The sequence below is a fragment of the Colletes latitarsis genome, chromosome 11 (assembly GCF_051014445.1).
Source record: "Colletes latitarsis isolate SP2378_abdomen chromosome 11, iyColLati1, whole genome shotgun sequence".
Lineage (NCBI taxonomy): Eukaryota > Metazoa > Arthropoda > Insecta > Hymenoptera > Colletidae > Colletes > Colletes latitarsis.
This window is the reverse complement of record NC_135144.1, coordinates 28,437,227-28,452,974: the sequence shown is the minus strand read 5'-3', so window position 1 is coordinate 28,452,974 and position 15,748 is coordinate 28,437,227. Positions and strand designations below refer to the sequence as shown.

Here is a 15,748-nt window from a genome sequence, read left to right as displayed (position 1 = left end):
TATGCTAAGTATATTATTCTAACTACGAATATAATGTTACTGTATCGAAGATACGACGTTAGACATTTGATCCCGAATAAACTCGACAAGATCAATAAATGATAACGTTGCAACTGTAAACACTGTATTGTTTTCGTACTCGTTATGCGCGACGCGGCAACGAAACTGCAAAACGACATTGGTGCGTCGAAGGCGCGATCTTGACACCACGGGGGAACGCGTTCGAAAAGTTTCACCGGCGCGCACGATTATCGAGCGTGTCGATCGCGGATGGGAGCAACGTGTGGCCGCCTCCTAAGCGCATCGTTGCTAAATCTTGGTCGCCATGGCAATGAATTTATCGCGCGAATGAAACAAACGTTACGCGGGGATCTTTTTTTCTGGTTCGTGCGTTCGTTGCGCGGAGCGACGAGGAGGAGAGCCGCCCGCAGGGGCACCCTTGCGTATAAATAAACCGACACCGCGCGTATATTTATACGTGCGCCTCGCGTGCGTACACGTGTACTTGCGAGGAGAAACGCTCAGGGCCGTACGGACAAATACGCGCGAAGAATGGACAATCGCGAGGCCTATACTGGATCCTTCGAGGTCCTCCTATCTACGGTAGAAGGAAGTATTAGCACGTCTTTGCCACGCTGGGGGACCTTATCGAATTCGGAATTAGACGGCTTTAGGTGACGGAAACTTTTTGCTGATTCTTTTCCGCGAACGCGTCCTCATCTTACTCCCGTCGTCGATTCAAGTAAGAATGCTCGTCAAACAATTCGAAAGTAATGCAGGAACGTTTTACTGATTTCGTTCGACGCTTCAGCCCTGATTCAAATCGAGCAAATTTAATTTTATTTAAATATAAGAATATAAAATCGAATTAAATTAAACGGTTCTTTTTTCTAGATTGGAATGTGGTTGTGGTTTATTGTTGTAATATTCGAAATAAAAAAAATGTAAGAATTTTGAATAAAATGTATAGATACGTTAATCTAATCTAGTTACGGTCTAACCTTTAATTTATAGGTGGGTTCATAATAATACAGGGTGTTCGGCCACCCATGGGAAATATTTTAATGGGGGATTCTAGAGGCCAAAATAAGACGAAAATAAAGAATATCAATTTGTTGACGGAGGCTTCGTTAAAAAGTTATTAACAATTAAATTCGAAAATTTCAAATCGTTCTGGAAAAATTATTTTCTGTTGCGGGGGTCAGTTACAATAATTTTTGGTCATTAGACATACCCCCGAAATCCTACCCACTTTCTAGAAAAAAATTCGAGAAGGTGTGAAATTTTTCGACGGAAAAAAAAATTTCAAATTGTTTTGGAAAAATTATTTTCGGTTGCGGGGGGCAGTTACAATCATTTTTGGTCATTAGACATACCCTCGAAATCCTACCCACTTTCGAGAAAAAAATTCCTTACCGAAAATCTAATTTGGCGCCTAAATTTTTCGATGAAAATAAAAAATTTCAAATCGTTCTGGAAAAATTATTTACTGTTGCGGGGGTTAATTAGAGTCATTTTTGGTCATTAGACATACCCTCGAAATCCTACCCACTTTCGAGAAAAAAATTCGAGAAGGTGTGAAATTTTTCGACGGAAAAAAAAATTTCAAATCGTTTTGGAAAAATTATTTTCGGTTGCAGGGGTTAATTACAATCATTTTTGGTGAATAGACATACCCCCGAAATCCTGCGCATTTTCGAGAAAAAAATTCAGTACTGTTGAAACTCTAAATGTTAATAACTTTTTGACGAAGCCTCAATCAACAAATTAGTATTCTTAATTTTCGTCTTATTTTGGCCTCTAGAATCTCCCATTAAAATTTTTCTCAGGGGTGGCCGAACACCCTGTGTAAATTTATAATTTTCGGCGACACGAGCTGTATTCGAGAATGGAAAATCTCGTGGCATCGGAAATTGCTGAAAGAACAGGAACGACGGGATTTCTGTCCTGTTCTGTCGTGGAATATATAAATTTGTCGCAATGCGCTACATTTTCCGGGCCAGTGCGGCAAAACACGTCCCTGAAAACTCGCGACACGCACCGTGAGTAGTGCACTGACCGCGGACAACTATTTCTATTCGTCGATCGCTTTTGCTTTCTCCGTTGAACCAAAAAAGAAACGTACGTACCATTATACAGGGTGTGCATTTAGAAATGACCATGGAAATATCTCGTGAATGGTAAAGTTACAAAAAAAATTTACATGGCCCTTGTAAGTCGGCTGCAAGGTGTACGTAAATTATTTTTTTTTTTTAATTCGTGACCTTTCCAAATTACGAAAAAAATACACATAATTTCTTTTTGCATATTTGGTTAATAGAGGTCATTTCCAATCAAAATGGCGACTCGTTAAAAATTGTTATTATGCCTCGTTTAGAAGATAGTCTGTATCTAAAGCATTAAAACAGTAATTTGTATCGAATCTTCTTGTTAAAGTATTTAAATAAGTAAACGAATAATTTTCTAATTATCTGACTGATAAATATTGTATAGTAATTTGTCGATAAGCGATGCATAATAATAATTTTTAACAAGATTTAATTTTGACAGAACATTTGAGGAGTATGAAGGAAGAATTAAAATTAACAAAGAATATAAAGAAACTAAAAGTAAATTAGTAAATAGCGCTTTTATATTTTATCTATATTTATTACGTTAGAATACGTGGGGATAGCCATTCTTGCGTAAGATTCGTTTGCTTTTCTACCAAACAATTCCAAACAGTTCGATCTAATCATATTTCTGTATACTGTTATCGCGGAAAATTCTCGGTCGCCCACTTAGCAGGTACGCTTGCACGTACGATCGGAAATTAATTTCACGCTTCGTTTGTGAAACGGCGCGTATCAAATACGAGGAACAGCGTTGGGCATCGACAGTCGTCACGGCCGGTGGAAACGTTAACCCTTACATAACCTAATATAGTTCAGGTCCTGGAGTTCGTGCCCCTTCGACCGATACAGTCCCTCCTCTCATTCCACGATCAACTTGAGATCGTTAGGTTTCATGTGAAGAGGTTAGGGCGTGAATTTTTTCTCGAAACGGATTCTGACGCGAAACTAGTACTGTAATTATCCCGCGTGATAATAGTGTCGCTTCGATCGCGTAATCGGCATTTAAAAAACCCGAGATATCTAATCTCCAAACGTATCGCTGGAAACTGTTAAGATCGTTCGATGATTGTTGATTTTCTCGTAATAAATACGGAAGATTCGTCTCTTTCTGTTTATAGAATCGTTTTAACGATAAAAAAAATCCAAATATGTTATGACTCACCACGCACGCGCATACATTCTCACAGAATATTAAAGAACGACGTCATTAGGCGATTTCGGATAAATATTCAGTAATCATTAACGAAACTTGAATAAAATATTATTTCACATAAAACATACGCCAGCTAATATCTATTCTGATTTAATATAGGTTTCTAACCCAAAACCTAACCCTCAATTTTTGCACATCGTCCCTTTAAAGACAACTGTGTCATCCCCACTACTATGTTTATTTATTCAGCACGAGCAACGACAGCGTGTGCTTATCGCACGCGTGATCAAATTTTATCTACTACCGTACATGTATTTTCTCTTTGTACAGCGTAATAAATACATTACTATTGTTAAATACTTATCAAGTAAATAATTATGATTTTTAAATATTTCCAGTGTAAAAAATCAAATTGAACCATCGAACGTCACTGGCCTTTGACATTGCTTGTTTTATTTTTTATACAGGGTGTTCAGTTACTCGTGTGTCACAAAAGGTGTGAAATTTTTCGACGGAAAAAAAAAATTTCAAATTGTTTTGAAAAAATTATTTTCGATTCTGGGCGTCAATTATAATCATTTTTGGTGAATAGACATACCCCCGAAATCTTGCGCATTTTCGAGAAAAAAATTCAATACGGGCGGAACTTTAAACGTTAATAACTTTTTAACGAAGCCTCCATCAACAAATTGGTATTCTTGATTTTCGTCCTATTTTGGCCTCTAGAATCCTGCATTAAAATTTTTCCCATGGTTGACTGAACACCCTGTATAATCCGTCGTTGTTCATGGAACGACCGAAATGCCACGTATACTAACCGCGACAACCGATGTTCAGTCGGTGTCCCGTTTTGTTGCGCGCGTCATATGGATGTTTACCTTGCTTTATTGTTTCTGCGAAACTAGGTTGAGGCTAGGTCTATTTTTCTTTTTACTTACGGTCGGGAAACTGAATTATGCTTCGCAGACGATAACGTCGACGACGGAGGGCAGAAAAAAAAAAAGAGAACTGTCTTCCTGGAAATGTCATTACCCATCCGTATATAGAAAACGTATGTACACGATCACCCACTTTAATATTCGAATATTACAGAATTTCTTATCGAAACTTTTTAACAAATTCCATTTGAACAGTTTGATATCAAACGTAGTTAATTTATAGAAATTTCATTCCAAGTGTAATTAATTTAATTCAATAATTTTCAATTAATTTGAAACAATTGATTCAAGATAATGAAGTATTTAAAAGTATTTGATTATCCTAAACGATCGTTTGTTATCTTATTTCAAATAAAATGTACCCGAGACTGGTTTCCATTATCTACATTAGATGTATTTAAACAGAATACAAAGCAAGATGGAGCACGAATATTAAAGTGAGTCATTGCATATAGGTTCCGATCATAAACTCATAAATAACATTGAAATGTCCTTGACACTCCCAAGCATTAAACTTCTCTTCGTAAAGGTCCGATGACGAGGACGTGCGCCTACTTCAACAACCCTGCGTTCTATTTGTTCAAATCGTCGTATTAATCTATTAATAGATCATAATGAGACACCCTGTCGATTCGAGATAGTGACGTAATAAAGTATCCGGGATAACTATTCCATTAACAATTAAGTTTTTGCGATATCGTGGAAGCATTCCGTGCTACACGAGGCCACGTAACTTTTTTCCAACCAAGGAAGGCCATCTTTTATACGTATTTGAATCAATATTACGAGATAGTGGCAAAAGTCTCTAGGGATTAAAATTATCGAACTCGTTCCGTGACAACGGTTTCTAAACTTACGAGCAAAGAATTTTTACCATAATAGTTGAATTTCATTTATTCAAATTTACGTTATTGCTATTGATTTTGATCAATTGAATTTCGTACTTGCTGATTATAGAATCTCCATCTACGAAGATGTCTAATCGGAGAATTAACTGAAGATTAAAGTTAACTAATGACTCATTTTAAAACTCACCTTTATAGTCATCGTTCTTGATCACCTTGTAAATTTAAAGACGGCCATAACTACACAGGGATCTGGAAGTGTCGAATAACGATTCACGTAGTCGTGAATTCACTCTGTCTTTCTTTATTGTTTACGTTTTATGGGCCGAGTGACCGAGCCATTGTACCGGGTGAGTGTGTTCAGCGAGATTAACTGCCAAACCGAAAAGGAACACGTCATTCTCAGCAGATTATGAGTTTAGTGGGGTCCGAATTTCAGTATGATTGTCGAATCACACCGAGATACAGGTCAAATGTTTTCGCATAGCAAGGCGCACTTAGTCACGGACGTTCGCTAAAATTTTAAGTCGCCGTAAATCATGCATTAGAAAGTCGGGCGGAACGAGATTTTCCAAAGTTCAGCTTCGAGGAGAAAGCAACCTGTCTCTATTTTGGAAGAAATTAGTCATGGCGAGTAACGGCAATAGTTGAACCGCGCGTGACTTCGTGTCTCGTTATGGGTGTTTGGTCAACCATGGGAAAAATTTTAATGAGGGATTCTAGAGGCCAAAATAAGACGAAACTCAAGAATAACAATTTCTTGACTGAGGCTTCGTTAAATAGTTATTAACAATTAGATTCAAAAATTTCAAATCGCTCTGGAAAAATTATTTTCGGTTGCGGGGGTCATTTACAATTCTTTTTGGTGAATAGACGTATCCCCGAAATCCTACCCACTTTCGAGAAAAAAATTCGAAAAGGTGTGAAATTTTTCGACGGGAAAAAAAAGTTTCAAATCGTTTTGGAAAAATTATTTTCGGTTGTGGGGGTCAATTACAATCCTTTTTGGTGAATAGACATACCCCCGAAATCCTACCCACTTTCGAGAAAAAAATTCGAGAAGGTACTGAAATTTTTAGACGAAATTAAAAAATTTCAAATCATACTAAAAAAATTATATTTAGTTACAGGAAGCAATTACAAGCATTTTTGGTGAATAGATATACCCCCGATATCCTATCCACTTTCGAGAAAAAAATTCGAGAAGGTACTGAAATTTTTAGACGAAATTAAAAAATGTCAAATCGTTTTGGAAAAATTATTTTCGGTTGCGAGGGTCAATTACAATCCTTTTTGGTGAATAGACATACCCCTGAAATCCTACTCACTTTCGAGAAAAAAATTCGAGAAGGTACTGAAATTTTTAAACGAAATTAAAAAATGTCAAATCGTTTTGGAAAAATTATTTTCGGTTGCGGGGGTCAATTACAATCCTTTTTGGTGAATAGACATACCCCTGAAATCCTACCTAGTTTCGAGAAAAAAATTCGAGAAGGTACTGAAATTTTTAGACGAAATTAAAAAATTTCAAATCATACTAAAAAAATTATATTTAGTTACAGGAAGCAATTACAAGCATTTTTGGTGAATAGATATACCCCCGATATCCTATCCACTTTCGAGAAAAAAATTCGAGAAGGTACTGAAATTTTTAGACGAAATTAAAAAATGTCAAATCGTTTTGGAAAAATTATTTTCGGTTGCGAGGGTCAATTACAATCCTTTTTGGTCATTAGACATACCCCCGAAATCCTACGTTCTTTCAAGAAAAAAATTCGAGTAGGTGTGGAATTTTTCGACGGGGGAAAAAAATTTCAAATCGTTTTGGAAAAATTATTTTCGGTTGCGTGGATCAATTACAATCATTTTTGGTTATTAGACATACCCACGAAATCCTACCTACTTTCGAGAAAAAAATTCAAGTATGTGTGAAATTTTTCGACGGGAAAAAAAAATTTCAAATCGTTTTGGAAAAATTATTTTTGGGTGTGGGGGTTAATTACAATCATTTTTGGTCATTAGACATACCCCCGAAATCCTACGTTCTTTCAAGAAAAAAATTCGAGAAGTTGGACAAATTTTTAGACGAAATTAAAAAATGTCAAATCGTTTTGGAAAAATTATTTTCGGTTGCGGGGGTCAATTACAATCATTTTTGGTGTATAGACATACCCCTGAAATCCTACCCACTTTCGAGAAAAAAATTCGAGAAGGAACTGAAATTTTTAGACGAAATTAAAAAATTTCAAATCATACTAAAAAAATTATATTTAATTACAGGGGCCAATTATAAGCGTTTTTGGTCATTACACATACCCCCGAAATCTTGCGCATTTTCGAGAAAAAAATTCAGTACTGATGAAACTTTAAACGTTAATAACTTTTTAATGAAGCCTCCATCAACAAATTGGTATTCTTGATTTTCGTCTTATTTTGGCCTCTAGAATTTCTCATTAAAATTTTTCCCAGGTGTGGCCGAACACCCTGTATAATTATTTTCTTACGTTTTGTCGCATCGGACATAATGATTTAATTAAAGAGACTAATGGATAATTTGCAGGCGAATCCCAGACGTTGTTTTTACGTTCAGTTTTTTAAACTCGTGACGTAATACATGTTTAATGTCGTGTCGTTAACTGGTTGCCATTGTTCACAGAAAAAATTATTCAAGTTCGATTTTATATAATTTGGTTCTTCTTAATTTTTTTGCGAGTCACTTATTAATTTTTTTCCGGTGTTAAAATTGTAGTTTGGTTACGCAAGAAGAAACTACAGGAGTTGATGACTGTCTAAAATTCATTTATTTTAGAAATGTGACGTGTCGCTTAAATCTCTTCGGTTCTAAATTTTGTTTCTTTGGATATGAAAAATATTTTCATGTTATTTGGGATTCTGTAAATGTAATTGAATTAAAATATTACAATGTATATGATTGACTCGATTAGATAATTATAATGACAATGTTATTTTAAATATTTTATTGTATGGTATTAAAATTAATCATTGCAGAAGTGTTGTTTGTAAGTTCGTTAGGTTATTTCCATTTTGCTTAATAAACGGTACTTCCGTTGTCGAAAATATAATACCAATGTTACGATCACGATAATTGCATAACTGGGAATTTAACCGATGTATCGCAAGAAGCTAGGTACTGACATTGACACTCTTGAAAGAGACACGACGAACGTAATATCGATGGTTCTTCTAAAATTCTGACTCGGTTGTGATATAACATATTACTAAATATAGTCAGTTCCTGATATTTCTTTTCAGTCTCGTGGTTTCCTTATCCGACGCGTGCAACCTGAAACGTAAACAAAGATCCTCGCTCCGACGTTTTTTTATTTACCGAGAAGATGTGTGAGCACATTCGTGGCTGAAACCGCCGACGTTAAAATAAAGTCTCATCAGTCAGGCGAACAATGAAATCCGTTGGAATTCAAATTAACAAGAATAAATATTGAATCTTCGCAAAGTTCTCGTTGTGAAAGAAAAAGAACATTACGAAAAAACCGTTTTTAAAAATAGACGAAGATAATATCTACCGGCGGACAATAATACTGTTCAATTATTTATCGAAATCGTAATACCGCGAATTAGACGTTAATATAATTCACCGTTTCGAAAGCGTCTCCATACGTGAAACTAGAATTTTTCAACGAATTTGTTATAATATTAAAATGTATTTCTAAGCATTTGCACAATTCAGGCGTTATATTAAATGGTTTTCGTAGAAAACGACTTTTCATTATACAAGTCGTCGGAAGCCAGTTTGAAATTGTAAATAGCAGCAATTATATTATAGATACGAAATAATTTTCGATTTTGATTTCTCCGACATTTTTTACCTAAATGTGACGAAGTTGCGCCGGTTCCGTTCTCATTGTCGCCCATGGGAAAGTTTCTCATTCGAGATTATAGTTCGTCACGTCAAACGAAACTGTGTTTATTACAGTAATTCCCGTACGCGTTCGTTGTCCGCAATTATGAAACGTGGCGAAGCGAAGCATTTCCCTGGGCGGAGGTTTCCCTCTACCACCGTATTCATTATGAGACAATTCAAAACCGGTTACAGTGTCCACGGATCGAAGAAGGGGTTTTCGTATCGTTCGGCGGCGCGGGGGGGATACGGTGGGTCAAAATGTTACCTCTCGATGGTGCACGGATCGTTCACCCTAAAAACAGATTAGTATGTCTGTTGCGCAGGTCAAGGCAACTTAAAAGGGCCAACGAAATCGTCGATGGTTATTAGTGCACGTGAAACCATCGCACCGGCGAGGTTCACCTGAATTTTACTCGTCAGTCGGCTACGAGCCGTTATTCCGTGGTGTTCTCATCGTTTCACCGCACGTGGCGTTGTGTTTCGCTTTGTTTTGCTTTCGCCTTTCGAGATAAGACGGACGGACGGTACCGCGTGTCCGTCGAATGCGAAGGTCCGAGATACGCGGAAAAAAAACGTTGCTCCGAGCGAAAACAGCCAGCAACTACGTAAACGCAACATGGTGAGGCTACATGGCATTTTCGAAGCGTCGTCGATGGTGACTTCTCGCCCAAGGAACATGTGTGGCGTAGTACATAGAGTGGAATGTCGCGTGTGCCACGTGGTGCAACTCGACTGCCCCGACGCGACGACCAAATGCCTACCTTCGCTAGAATTCGAACCTTGCACGCGATCCTTTTCAACCGTCAAATATTACACGAATTCAACGTTTTCTCGTTTTCTCAATCCCGAATATCTCGATCGTATTTTGCTACAGTAAAATAGACCTTGAAATTTTCGATCGATTACCAAACGAAGCAATTTTATTAAAAACGGGAATGCGTAATTATTGTTATATTCAAAATAGTGATTTCTAGTAAAAAATTAGCTAACGGAAGTGTCCAATGTTTACCATACCCGATAGGTTTAACACTAGGTTTACGGTACGCGTCAATTTGACGCATTCAGATTCTAAATTTAACGTTATAGGACTCATAAATATTATTTGTTAGCAATTTATGTTGAATTGACGTAACGATATGGATGTATACTTTAATTAAAAGAAAAAACTGCATTTCAATGCATCTGTCTACGTAGCGAATTATAATAAAAATATGCGCAACGAGTGTCCGTAAACCTAGTGTTAATAATGATATACACGTTAAGCGTCGTATTCTGAGGTTCGTTTAAAATTGTGCTTGCGTCAGACATATGGTAAATAGCTTATTATCGTTCCAGATGCCACAGGATCGGAAAAAGTGAAATTCGAGGACTCGAGGGACCCCGCGAGCGGAACGACTGGGGCTGGAACAACTGGCGGGGGTGCGAGCAGCAACAAACGCACCAAGAACAAGAAGAGACGCGAGGCGCAGCAGGAGTTCACGCATTCCTGGATGGTTGGTGCGTTGAAGGGTCACACTGCTCCCGTCCTCGACATGAATTTCTCCAGCAACGGCAAGTTTCTCGCAAGCTGCGCGGAAGGTACGTGTCGCCAAAGAACAAGGAAATATTTTATCCGAGCGAGGTCTCTATCAGCGACATTTGTTGTTTTTCTTTTCCTTGCATCATCTTAACGTGGCTTTTTTGCGCCCAAGCTTATCGCTAATCTGGAATGAAATAGTACTTCGAGATAAACCCGAGCAAACAGTATACGATCATTCAAACGGTAGATTAATTTTTCATTCGGTTATCGAACGAAATATTCTTTCTTTTGTTTTTACATTTCGATAAAAGTACATTATCGAATTGAGACTTCAGCTCGACAGAGGATTTCGAAAGGCTAATTTAATGGCTAATTCTCGAAAAGGCACGATTGTAACCTATAAATTTCTGAGACGTTCTTGGAATGCATATGTCTATATCAGCGCCACTTTTGGGCAAAGCAGGAAACAGCTCCGGCGTAATACGCTCGGCACTCGAAGTTGCTATCATTTACAGACAAATAAAACACACGATACCATTTGGGTAAACAAATTTGACCTTCGCGCGTCCTCTCCGCATTGTACAAATAACAAACCGATCGCATCGAAGTGTGCCTCCTCGAAATCGTGCATCTATTATCTGAGGCATTTTTCAGTATCATTAATAACAAGCGATATATTTCCGGTAATAAAGTTAGGTGACAAGGCTCGATATACACTCCGCGACAAAAATATAGCACGTAAATTTTTTAAATTTTTGCCAATGTAATTAATTAACAGCTCTTGAAATTGAAATTATAACTTTCTTTTTAATAATTATTTCCAGTTTTATTTAAAAAAAAGTATAAATACATACGAATTGAAAATTGAACAAACCGCTTATTAGCAGTTACACGAGCAAAAGGTGAAGCAACGAAGTATTCAAATAATTATATTTCTCCAAATTTCAGTTCTGTACTAAATATTTTGAAATATACTTACGTAATTTATTATTATTATAAGACGGTGCAGACGTGAAAAGCAATGCAGTATATTGTTCCAAAAATAAAAAAAAATCTTATATTTATACAGCGTGGTATCATTTTGTCGCGGATTGTGTGCATTGTAAATACGCATCGCAGACGTTTAATAATGACGATAAAGAGTTTAGTCACCAAACGATCGAGGTTTGTTTTGGAGGTTTTGGTTCGGTCGTTGGCTACGCCAATGGCGAGCGCAAGAGTTCTCGTTATTGCGCGAGAAAAGCGATAAAAAGATTGGTGTCTCTGATAGAGCCGCTCGAAGGGGAATCGTTTTTAAATTATTATTATCTGAATGCCCTTGAAACGCACTAACCGCGTTGCAAGAACGATATTCGCCCTGAAATTGCTTCGGGGATCGTTTTTGTGTTTTCGTTGGTGACGCGATGTGCTTTTTATACTTTTGCATGTATCACTGCTGTCCGTATTGTTGTGTCAGTAACAATAGACGATCTCTGTCTCCGCTTACCCTGTTTCCTCGACTATTTACGACTGCATATACGCTTGTAACGTTTCCTCGCGCGTAAAGACAAATGCGACCGTCCGACGAAGTAAAAGTTATGTCGTCGTTTGAGCGTAGTTGGAGAGAACCCGTTGACTCTCCGAAAGGAAACATGTTTTTACACCGAAACGAACGAACTTATTACTGGATACCCGCGTTACTCGTTACCATTTTTCGTTCAGTTCCACGTCAGAACGGAGAAGTAAACGGGAAATGTAGGTCGTTCGTGTAAAATCAAGCCGTTCGGTCGCGACTATATTTTTGAGCCCACGCAAAAAAAAAAACGTTATCCTCCTGCCCTCGTTACGTTTCACTCTTCTTGGCCGTCCTAATCGTCGTCTCGGTCTAGTTTTAACGATATCGCGTAAAAAAAGACATCTCCAACCCACGACGAAGATTTTTACGCTTTTTGTTTTCGGTCAGAATTTCTTTCTTTTCTTTTTTGCATAGATGACGCGAGGCCTAATTAGCCAAAGAAGGGCAAACAGAGTGAAAGTAATGAAAACCATGGAAAAATCGCACGAGCCGAACGACTACTTTCACTATTTCATCTTTGAGATTGAAACGAGATTTAACGATCCGATCTCTCGCTATCATCGTTTCTGTTTAAAGAATATACAGGGTGTTCGGCCACTCCTGGGAAAAATTTTAATGGGAGATTCTGGAGGCCAAAATAAGACGAAAATCAAGAATACCAATTTGTTGATGGAGACTTCATTAAAAATTTATTAACAATTAAATTCGACAATATCAAATCGTTCTGGAAAAATTATTTTTAGGTGTGGGGGTTAATTACAATCATTTTTGGTCATTAGACATACCCCCGAAATCCTACGTTCTTTCAAGAAAAAAATTCGAGTAGGTGTGGAATTTTTCGACGGGGGAAAAAAATTTCAAATCGTTTTGGAAAAATTATTTTCGGTTGCGTGGATCAATTACAATCATTTTTGGTTATTAGACATACCCACGAAATCCTACCTACTTTCGAGAAAAAAATTCAAGTATGTGTGAAATTTTTCGACGGGAAAAAAAAATTTCAAATCGTTTTGGAAAAATTATTTTTGGGTGTGGGGGTTAATTACAATCATTTTTGGTCATTAGACATACCCCCGAAATCCTACGTTCTTTCAAGAAAAAAATTCGAGAAGTTGGACAAATTTTTAGACGAAATTAAAAAATGTCAAATCGTTTTGGAAAAATTATTTTCGGTTGTGGGGGTCAATTGCAATCATTTTTGGTCATTAGACATACCCCCGAAATCCTACCCACTTTCGAGAAAAAAATTCAAGAAGGTAATGAAATTTTTAGACGAAATTAAAAAATTTCAAATCATACTAAAAAAATTATATTTAGTTACAGGAATCAATTACAAGCATTTTTGGTGAATAGATATACCCCCAAAATCCTATCCACTTTCGAGAAAAAAATTCGAGAAGGTACTGAAATTTTTAGACGAAATTAAGAAATTTCAAATCATACTAAAAAAATTATATTTAGTTACAGGAAGCAATTACAAGCATTTTTGGTGAATAGATATACCCCCGAAATCCTATCCACTTTCGAGAAAAAAATTCAAGTAGGTGTGAAATTTTTCGACGGGGAAAAAAAATTTCAAATCGTTATGGAAAAATTATTTTTGGGTGTGGGGGTCAATTGCAATCATTTTTGGTCATTAGACATACCCCCGAAATCCTACGCTCTTTCAAGAAAAAAATTCGAGTAGGTGTGAAATTTTTCGACGAAAAAAAAAAGTTTCAAATCGTTCTGACAAAATTATTTTCGGTTGCAGGGGTCAATTGCAATTATTTTTGGTCAATAGACATAACCCCGAAATTCTACGTACTTTCGAGAAAAAAAATTCTTTACCGAAAATATACTGTGTGGACGGAAATGTTTCTATAACTTTTTAACGAAGCCTCCATCAACAAATTGGTATTCTTGATTTTCGTCTTATTTTTGCCTCTAGAATCCCTCATTAAAATTTTCTCATGGGTGGCTGAACACTCTGTATACAGGATACATTTTGTAACGCGATGCACGATTTCTCGATTATTTACGGACATCTAATGAAAATGTTTTAGATAAAAATGTTTACCTTCCACCATATAACGTGGTTTTGTGTAAATTATAATAACAAACATGGATGCGTGGAGAAATTAGTGTGATGCAATTGCATTTAACATCGGCCTCTTATAGTGTTAGTTTCGGAATATGTGTACAGTGTCCAAAAATACCCGGAATAATTTTAAACGGAGCGATTGCTCGCAGAGGAAAAATAAATTGAAATGTTTCAGATTAATGTTTGTTCGTATCGCGTTCGTTCGTTACCGAGAGAATCGATCATAAAAACAATTGGTCGCGCGTGCTATCCCAGATACATAGCGTATTTTCGATATCAATTTTCTCGGAAATGAAATTTCATTCCAAGTTTTCGTGTCATGTCTTGCGAGAGGCGTATGGTCGCTGTCGATTGCATCACACGCATTAGGATATACACGCTGTGACAAAAGTATGAGACGCGCACGAAAATATGGAAAAATTCCACTTAAGCAGATTCCTCAGTTCCGATAACTTGTCAAACAAATGTAAATATACTACTTAATACTTGATCTGTGATAAAACTGTAAAACAATCTCTGTTCTCTAAGGAAATGTATATTCAATATACAGGTTGGTCGGTCACCCCTGGGAAAAATTTTAATGGGAGATTCTAGAGGCCAAAATAAGACGAAAATCAAGAATACTAATTTGTTAATTGAGGTTTCGTTAAAAAGATATTAACGTTTAAAGTTTCGCCTGTAGAACGGCGCGTGATAGTGGTTCTCACAGACGAAACTTTAAACGTTAATAACTTTTTAACGAAGCCTCAATCAACAAATTACTATTCTTGATTTTCGCCTTATTTTGGCCTCTAAAATCTCCCTCTAAAATTTCTCCCTAGGTGGCCGAACACTCTTTGCATATCGAGGATAAATGAAGAAATATAAGACAAGAAAAATTAGGAAACTGTATACGTTTCTCCCTAAAAGAATATTGCAATACATGTCATTCGAAAATGATTGTTTTTTACAAAATTTTAGTACGTATCGTTGTTTCTGAGAAACGCTAAAGATCCATGGATGTTCCAGTAGTTTTGTCGCGAACTGTATCGCGCATATCGAGAAGTTACAACGTTAGACGCAGTCCTTTCGCAATGGACCGAGTAAGGGTTAAAATATTTGAACACCTCCGAGTGCTCGGCCCTCTTATCCTTCAACGGCTCTCCACATAACGTTCGTGGGTGACCCGTTGACCATGGAAGATTTTCGTAAAGTGTGCGTCGACTTCTCTCCGACGAGTTTCTCTTCTCTCGTTTCTCTCGGCGCGCTTAACCTCGAATTCAGAGAGACGAGACACCGTGCACGTGTACATGCCCGTCGAGAGCACCGAGAAGCATGAATAATACGAGCCGGGTACAACGGTAGCCCGTGTTCTCGGAAGAAGGCCTTTTAACAGGAATTTCTCGGCTCGAGCGATTCCTTTTGCTGTCGTCGATTTTCGATTGCTTTCAAGTTTTACTCTTTGCATTCTTCGCGTCACTCGTGTTCCGTTTCCATCGCTTCGGTAACAATTCCTCGAATTCCTCCAGTTTAATTCATAATTTCTGATCCTCGACGCTTTCGCCCACTTCGATTGTTCTACCTGGTCGGGTTTTAACTAATATCGTTTCCATTTTACTCGTACCTTATATCCGAATTATGAATCAATGGAAATTAAAAATTACTATCAACTTGTGTGA

At 37.2% G+C, this 15,748-nt stretch overlaps 1 protein-coding gene across 4 annotated transcripts in view; it reads left to right on the top strand.

The window, feature by feature from the left end:
• The window catches only part of Prage (RNA exonuclease prage), a 71,721-nt gene that overhangs the window by 17,757 nt on the left and 38,216 nt on the right, over nucleotides 1-15,748 (top strand). For all 4 annotated transcript variants that reach the window (XM_076779029.1, XM_076779030.1, XM_076779031.1 and 1 more), the window contains exon 2: nucleotides 10,269-10,511. In XM_076779029.1, the coding sequence (XP_076635144.1) occupies nucleotides 10,269-10,511 (243 nt within the window). The remainder of the gene's footprint in view (nucleotides 1-10,268; nucleotides 10,512-15,748) is intronic.